General features: G+C 31.7%; 1 protein-coding gene and 1 pseudogene across 1 annotated transcript; both read right to left on the reverse strand.

Annotated features, from left to right (window-relative positions):
• Nucleotides 1-2,291: 2,291 nt before the first annotated feature.
• On the reverse strand, nt 2,292-4,229 carry LOC112800833 (peptidyl-prolyl cis-trans isomerase Pin1). The gene is made up of 2 exons (XM_025843236.3): nt 3,717-4,229; nt 2,292-2,724 (listed from the first exon to the last, which is right to left on the reverse strand). Exons 1-2 carry the CDS (start codon nt 3,973-3,975, stop codon nt 2,600-2,602), a joined length of 384 nt encoding a protein of 127 aa, XP_025699021.1. The 5' UTR covers nt 3,976-4,229; the 3' UTR covers nt 2,292-2,599.
• A 703-nt stretch (nt 4,230-4,932) lies between these two features.
• Nucleotides 4,933-6,770, reverse strand: LOC112803279 (sugar carrier protein C-like; annotated as a pseudogene).
• Between the last annotated feature and the right edge of the window lie 1,215 nt (nt 6,771-7,985).

Genomic DNA, 7,985 nt, shown 5'->3' on the forward strand with positions numbered 1-7,985 from the left:
ATCATTTTTTGACTCGTACTTGGCCAACAATAATTTGCAAGTTTATTTATAGACATTTTATACGTAAAAAATATATAATTTACACTTATATTTATTAGAATTTTATATACATAAATCAATATAATTTGCATTCAAATTTTTTAAAATTTGCATATATAAATTAATAAAATTTATTTATTAAAAATAATTAAATATTTATACTGATTAAATAATAATAAAATATACTAAAAACTGTTGATTTTCAATAGTTTTTCTTAATAATATATAGAAAAAATTTTAATGTTTTTAATAGAAAAAAATAGATAAAAAATATGGAACTTTTGAGATCTAATTGGGATCTATAATGAAAAATAATACTGCCCCTTTCTAAGAAAATTCTAAAAGTCAGATAAATGTATTCTTGATATCATTTAATTAACATATATGGTTGGCCCAGACCAAAAAGAAGAATTATTCTCACTGTTTTTATTAGTTTGGTCAAACCTCAGAAGACTTTAGACTTAATCAAAATCAACCAACAACAAGAAGTCACATTCCACTACTGTTCCACTAAGATGGCGCAGGGCCGCGCTCTGTTAACGATTACATATAAACATTTAATTGTTTTTTTTCCTGTTTTTGTTACTATGTTTTATGGAATTTTAAATTAAAGTTTAATTAAAAAATTAATTATTTTTTATTTAATATTGATTAATTTTTTAAATTATTATTTTATTATATATTTTAAATTTTTAATCTTAAATGTTAAATTTTAACTTTAAATTCTAATTAAATTATCTAAAAATAAGAATAAAAATAATTTTGCAATTAAAAAATTGTTAATGTTAATCATTTAAAAGTTGATGTTTAATATTTAAACTATTGATAAATTTATTCTAAAATTATAAAAAAACCATCTATATATATTGAAAAAATAACTAGTTGATATTCTTTTACAAAAACAAAATCATAAACTTATTAAAAGTTCATTAAACTATAATAGTCACCTAGAAGAGAAAAAATTATTTGACTAACATTGAGTCTAAGAATACATATTGAAGTTATTATCAAATTTTTAAAATATTTTATTTTAATAAATACACAATAAATAAGTTAAAATTTTAAATTTTATATATTTTTTAAAAAAATATAATTAGTAATCTTGTTAACCAACTTTCTTAGTAGATGTATTTTTCCAACTGAATTGTTGTGAAATTATCTATTTAAATTTTTCTATTCAATTATTCACTTATCATAAAAAGTTTTAAGTTAAATACATATATTGAACCATCCAGATATTTTTATTTTCTATTTATCTATATATTTATATATAATTAGAATTGTTGTATTGCTTGAGAATTTCTTTGTTTACACTTGTTTAATGATAATAATTTCAATAGAAGAAAATTATTTTATTTGTCTATATTGCTATTAGGTTATTTATTTTGATGATGATGATATGTACTCGTTTTCTTTATCTATATTATTATTAGGTTATTATGATGATTATATGTACTCATTTTCTAGAACAATGTTTCAAAAAGTAATAAAAAAAATAATTTCTAGTAAAAAATTTTCAAAAAAACTATTTGTCTAATGTATTAAATTTAAATTTTTAAATAAACTTCCGATATCATTTATTTTGTTTGAGAGTGGTTAAATTATGTTGTCCTCTTAAAATGAATTTATTTTTGTAATAATTATATTTAACAAAATAAATTAAAATTATTTGTAATGAGCACGTTAGAATATAATACATTTGATAATAGTATTTGATAAATTTTTAATTAATATCTAACATGATTAAATAAACTTAAGAGTACAAACTTATTTTATTTTAGTAATCATGATTGTAGGACAAATTTCAAGGCGTTGCTCCTCGCTATCCCTCTGATTTCATTCCCATGGAGACCATCTATCTGATCCCATCCGTGCTCCTCGCTATCCCTCTGATCTCATTCCCATGGAGACCATCTATCCCATGGAAACCATCTATCTGATCCCATCCCGTGGAGACGCTTGCTCCTCGCTATCCCTCTGATCCCATCCCCATAGAGATCATCCATGGAGACCATCTATCTGATCCCACTCCGTGGAGACGCTTGCTCCTCGCTATCCCTCTGATCCCATCCCCATCCCCATGGAGACCATCGTCGCGAGTATTTCTATGTTTTATTAATCACTGCTACGCTCCATTTGTTTAAGAAATTAAAAAATACATATTTGATTGCATATTCATTGCAGAAAAAATAAAAATAAAAACCTAATAAAATCAGCAAAAAGTTAGTCTGAACAAAAAAAACAAAGAATAATTTAAACTAATATTCAAATCCATTAAATCATGCTGAAATTGCAATGAGAATTTTTGTTATAGTATATTTATACTTGTATAATACAAATGTCATATCACTGTAGCATTCAACCATCCAAAGTTACGCATACAACTTCCAATTACAGAGAAAACAATAAAGCATCACTCACACAAGGTCACTGGCTATGCCATGTCTAAAATATTCGTAGGTTAAGAAAAATCCAGCTCGCACCAATCTAGAAAAAGATGTAATCTGTTCTCTCCAAGCAGGAGGAGCAACACAAAATTACTCCATGGTCCATGCAGTAATCAACCTGTTCTCATGATTATGTGAACTCCACTATCAGTATCCACTATGTCGCTTATCTCACCAACTTTCAGAGCGTAAGTTGCTTCTTCAAAAGGCTTCTGCATCTGGCCACGGCCAAAAGGACCTGCTTCCAAGAAACCGATTGATTCTCTCAGATTTGCAAAATTAGATACAAATGCAAATATTGACAGAAGGATCCAAGTCTAAAACATGGAAATAGAAGATGGTCAGAGGGATGGGGATATGCAAAATATGCAATCATGAAAAATTGAAAACTGGTAACAATAACTACCGCATAATACATACTTGACAAATTTATGCAATTTAAAGATCATTCAACCACAGGGTTTGTAAATTGAATTCTAGCAATATATGTTGTCAGATATAAACTCTTTTAGTCTGTGTTCTGTACAATGACAAGAAATCATATCATAATCACACTTTGTAGAGATTAGAGAACAACAACAGCTTAGCTTTATTCCATTATGTGGGTTTGATATGCCCCATGTAGAGAGAAGATAGAACATATTACTTCGTCAGGTGAAAATCAGACTGATTTTATTCTAAATTTAACACAAATAAAAGAGTTTAAAAAAGAAGAATTCTCCATTTATGGAAGTCGCTGGAGAGAGACACAAAATAGTTAGACCAGTGGAATGGCATTTTGAGCTGACTTTAAGGTCTCTCGGTAGTAAGTAGTAACCACTAACCACACATGGCAAAAGATTCATACAATGCAATGCCAGAGCCTGTATGCTTGAATCGGGTACCACTGGATGCTAAAGACCCCGAAAATCAAGAGTACTAACACACATTCTTATGGTATCAAATTATCCATCCATCTTAGAGCAATCATTCGAGAATAGCTAATTCCTAATATAATTAGGATAAGCAATCTCACTTCGTAAACTCAATTATACTTCCTTATTATCGTGATAAGTTGATAACAAATAACAAATTGCAGAGTGAACAACGACAATTCATAATGATACCTAATTACTCAAGCAAGATCTAAACATAATAGGAAATGTTAACAACGCTTTTCACTTCCTCTACTAAGTAAATAGATATTTTTCTGGTTAAATTTGGAATTATATGAAGAAGAGAGGGACTGACCGAGATCGCCGCCGCGCTTAGCAGAGCTGCAATCGGAGAAGCGAGAGGCGATGTCCTCAAACTTGGCTTTGCCAGAAACGATGTCGTCACGCAAGGCCTTTAGCTGAGAGACGGCGCTGTCTCTGGTGGTGTTTTTGATGACCTGGCCTTCTGGATCCTTCCACGACGCCTTGCGCCGCGAACCTTGGTGCTTCACCAGTATGTGCGATGCCCTAACCTCACCTCCATCACCACCGTGTCTGTTGCTAGACAACGACATCTTCTTCGTCTTCTTCAGATGCTGCTTATGCTTCTCCTTCTGCTCCGCCGGCACCACCGGAGGCTTCTTCCTCTTCCGATCACACTCTATCTTCGCCGGAATTCAAGAGAGAGAGAGAAGAGATGTGTGAGTGAGAGGGCTCCGAATCAAAATCGGCTTCACGAAAAGGAAAGTAGTGAGGAAGAGATAATGTGTTCCCAATAGAACATGCCTGTTCCCCAATCATAATCGTTCCAACTCCATCGTGCGGTCCACATCTATTGATCTAATGGATCCAGTAAGCTAGATTTTTTAACTTTTTTTTTACCAAAATATGTCTATATTATATAGGTAGTATTATTTTTGTTTCCCTGCTTAAACAGATTCTAATATTATCCTCTTGCACTATATTATTCATATATTAAGTCAGATCTTAGTATTATTCTCTTAGATTATATTATCCATATATTAAGTCAAGTGGATAATTTTTCAGAGCACTAATATACTCTTACTATACAAGAATACATTAGAGTAACTACTTATACGTGTATACATTTAAAATGTCCAAATTGATTTAAAATATACAAAATTTAAAATTTAGACTAAATAAAATCAACAATAATTATTCAAATTTCTCACTTGAAACCATTCACACCAACTAATTCTGATTTTCATTCACCCAAAGCTGTAACTCCTCACTTTTCGCTAGACACTAGTTCCGCGGGGAAGAGACGATCTGATTCTAAATTCAATGGCATATCCTCTAAAGTTCGTGGGAATAGCAGAGGTTGGAATAGAATCCCTGGTGAAACTTAACTCTGGCTTCTGCCTTGGGAGTGCTCTAGCATTCTCTTTTATAAAATTTTCTTAAGATTCATAGAATATCACAGAAGCAATAACAACCAGACAAAAACAAACCTAAACCAATAATAAACAGTATACGAAAGAAATAGAAAAGATAAGAATATTTATGGAATCCTAAACTTGAGAATCTGGTGCAGCAATTTTGTTTTTTTGAGCAGAGGACTTGACGAATTTGTTCCAATAAGGATGATTCTCCCACACAAGAGAAATTTCTTCAATGGGAATACCCTTTGTCTCTGGCAAAAACTTGTAGATAAAGATACTCGTAACAATCACAAAGAATGCAAAAAAGATGAAGAGCCCGAACTTCATATGGCACAACATTGAAGTGAAAACTTGGGCAATGGCAAAGGTGAAGATCATGTTAACCGAAACGTTGACACTCTGAGCTGCGGATCGAACTTCAAGCGGGAATATTTCACTTGGTACCAACCATCCTAGTGGACCCCACGACCATGCAAATCCCGCCACGTAGATACATATGAATACCACAACAGTTAAAGCAAACCACTTGGGAAGAACTCCAGGGTTTCCATCTGTTCCAAATTTGCTACCTATCGCAGCTGCGATCACAAGCTATACATACACACATACACAACAAATTAAACTTATATATATACCAACAATAATATTAATAATGAAATTTTTATTTTAGTTAATGAAACACATATAACTAATATACCTGACAGATAAACATTTGAGCACCACCTTCGAGGAAAAGCTTTCGTCTGCCAACCTTGTCAACAGTAAAGATGGAAACAAGGGTGGCAAGGGCGTTACAACCTCCGGTAATCATGGCAGACATAAGGGAAGCAGTTCCACCAAAACCAATAGTTTTGAACAAAACAGGAGCATAGAATGTGATGACATTCATGCCAGTGAGTTGTTGGAAGAAGGGAATGGCTATGGCCATGGTGAGGTGAGGCCTGTACTCACTTTTGAGCAAAGAAGACCAAGGATGCTTGACCTGTTTGGAGGCTTCACTGGCAACAACAAGATCCTTAAACTCCTCGTCAACATCATCGGTTCCACGAATCTTGATTAGTTCCTCCTTGGCCTTCTCAGCTTGTCCACGCTCGATCAACGAGTTTGGAGACTCAGGAAGAAACATTGCACCGATGATGATCATTATTGCAGGGACTCCTGCCAAACCTAAGCTATAGCGCCACCCTTCGCCGTTCTCCATCTTGGCAAAAAGGTAGTTCAGAATATTGGCAACAAAAATGCCAATGGTGATTGCCAATTGAAACAGCATGTTAAGTGCTCCTCTGTATTTATGGAACAACCTCAGACACGTAGATCGGCACAGACTATATCAACGAATAAAAACATGTAATGATTATTATGAATTAGGAAGAAACATCATACAGATAATAATATGATTAATTATTATTAGTAGAAGTACCTGATTGGCGCATCCGATTCCAAAACCTAGCAACATGCGGCCAACAATAAGCATCCAAACTTGCTGGGCGAAGCCATTCAAAGCTGCACCGGCGAGAAAGAGAACACCGCCGGAGATCATGGTGAGGCGCCTACCGAAGGCTCGAGTTACCTTGGATGCAAAGATTGATGCCACAAGAGCAGCCAAATAGAGAGAGGAAGTGAAGAGTGTGAGCACTTGGCTATCAAATTTACAATATTGGTTATCAGTGGGCTTAATGTTGTGCTCCTTTGCGTACACATCAGGGAAGAATTTCTTCAGAAAAGGATCCATGGAGGTGACTCCACCTATAATATTCATTTAGCATCACAAAAACATGGATCATCATCAACTCTTTGATTTTATAAACTATTAACATAAAATACATATACGTACCTGAAATGCCTAAGTCATATCCAAAGATAAGACCTCCAAATGCAGCGGTGACACATGTTATGAAGACTCTGAAAGTGAGTTTTCCGGGATAGTTCTTTTCGGAAGACCCCTTCTCTATGAAGCCACCCGCCATTATTATACTAGCTAACACAAACAATCAGTTAAAACAGGTGAACACTAAAGAAGAATAACTCTTATTTATAGTTAAATTACTTAGCGGATAAAACTTATCCAACTGATTAAATATTAAATATCTATCTTCGCTTATTCTGTTATCATCCAATCTTTTTCAAATTATATATTTTGATTTGATTTTTGAATTTTGAATAATCTATTTTTATCTTCTATTTATCTATTTACTAGTGTTAAATCCGTGCGTGCACGGGCTTATATTTAAATTTGATAAGTTAAATTAAAAATAATATTTTATACCTATATATTTTTTAAAGTTAGTATAATACTATTATCGTCGTTATATAATAAACGTGTTAAATATGTTGTTTTATCTTTATTCAAAGTAAAATATAAATAGAAGAATTTGGAATTTATAATATTCTTGAATCATAAGGAGGGAGACATGAAAAAAATAAAAAATGTATAATTGTAATAATAGCATGTTAATTTTATACTAAATTTTTTTATCAAAAAGCTAATAAAAATTTATCGACAACCTAGTATCTTACTAACTTCATTAGAAAAGCAATTGGCATAGGATGTTGTACTCCTTGTTACACATTTCATTTCAAATCTGAAAAAAGAGTTATAGATAAATTAGTTATATCTATAGTAAATATTTGTACAAAAGTATAAATCATAACATGCTATTAAAGTGAAAATAATATTATTCTTACCTAAATATTATTAAAAACCTCTTTGAACACGACATTTGTTGTTGATAACTTTGGATTACCGTCTTCGTCTAGAATTAAAACCCTGAGGCCATTGCGACTCTTAACTCTTGACAAAGCAACATAAAGTTGTCCATGGGTGAACATTGATTTTGGCAAATAAAGGCCTACATGTAATAATGATTGACCCTGACTCTTGTTAATGGTCATTGCAAAGCATACTGTTAATGAAAATTGTAATACTTTAATTAAAATTATAATTAGATTTTTTTAAATAAATACACATTAAAAATTAATAACTAACTTAATTATATCAACAATAATTCAAAGAAAAAATTTATAACTTTATGACATTAAATATTAAATTAGATATTATCAGAATATCAACGGTAAAAATCAAATTAAAAATAAAATCACAGGTAATAACCAAATAACTTCAATTTATATTTAAAAAAAATTCTAAATTCTAAACATAAAAATCGAAAAGAACCAAAAGAAAA

The sequence above is a fragment of the Arachis hypogaea genome, chromosome 5 (genome assembly GCF_003086295.3).
Source record: "Arachis hypogaea cultivar Tifrunner chromosome 5, arahy.Tifrunner.gnm2.J5K5, whole genome shotgun sequence".
Classification (NCBI taxonomy): domain Eukaryota; kingdom Viridiplantae; phylum Streptophyta; class Magnoliopsida; order Fabales; family Fabaceae; genus Arachis; species Arachis hypogaea.

Bases quoted from the DNA above. Each gene is read 5' to 3' on its own strand.
- LOC112800833 (XM_025843236.3), bottom strand. From the start codon at position 3,975: ATGTCGTTGTCTAGCAACAGACACGGTGGTGATGGAGGTGAGGTTAGG. The intron at 2,725-3,716 runs GTCAGTCCCTCT...TCTTGGAAGCAG, and splicing joins TAAGCGCGGCGGCGATCTCG to GTCCTTTTGGCCGTGGCCAG.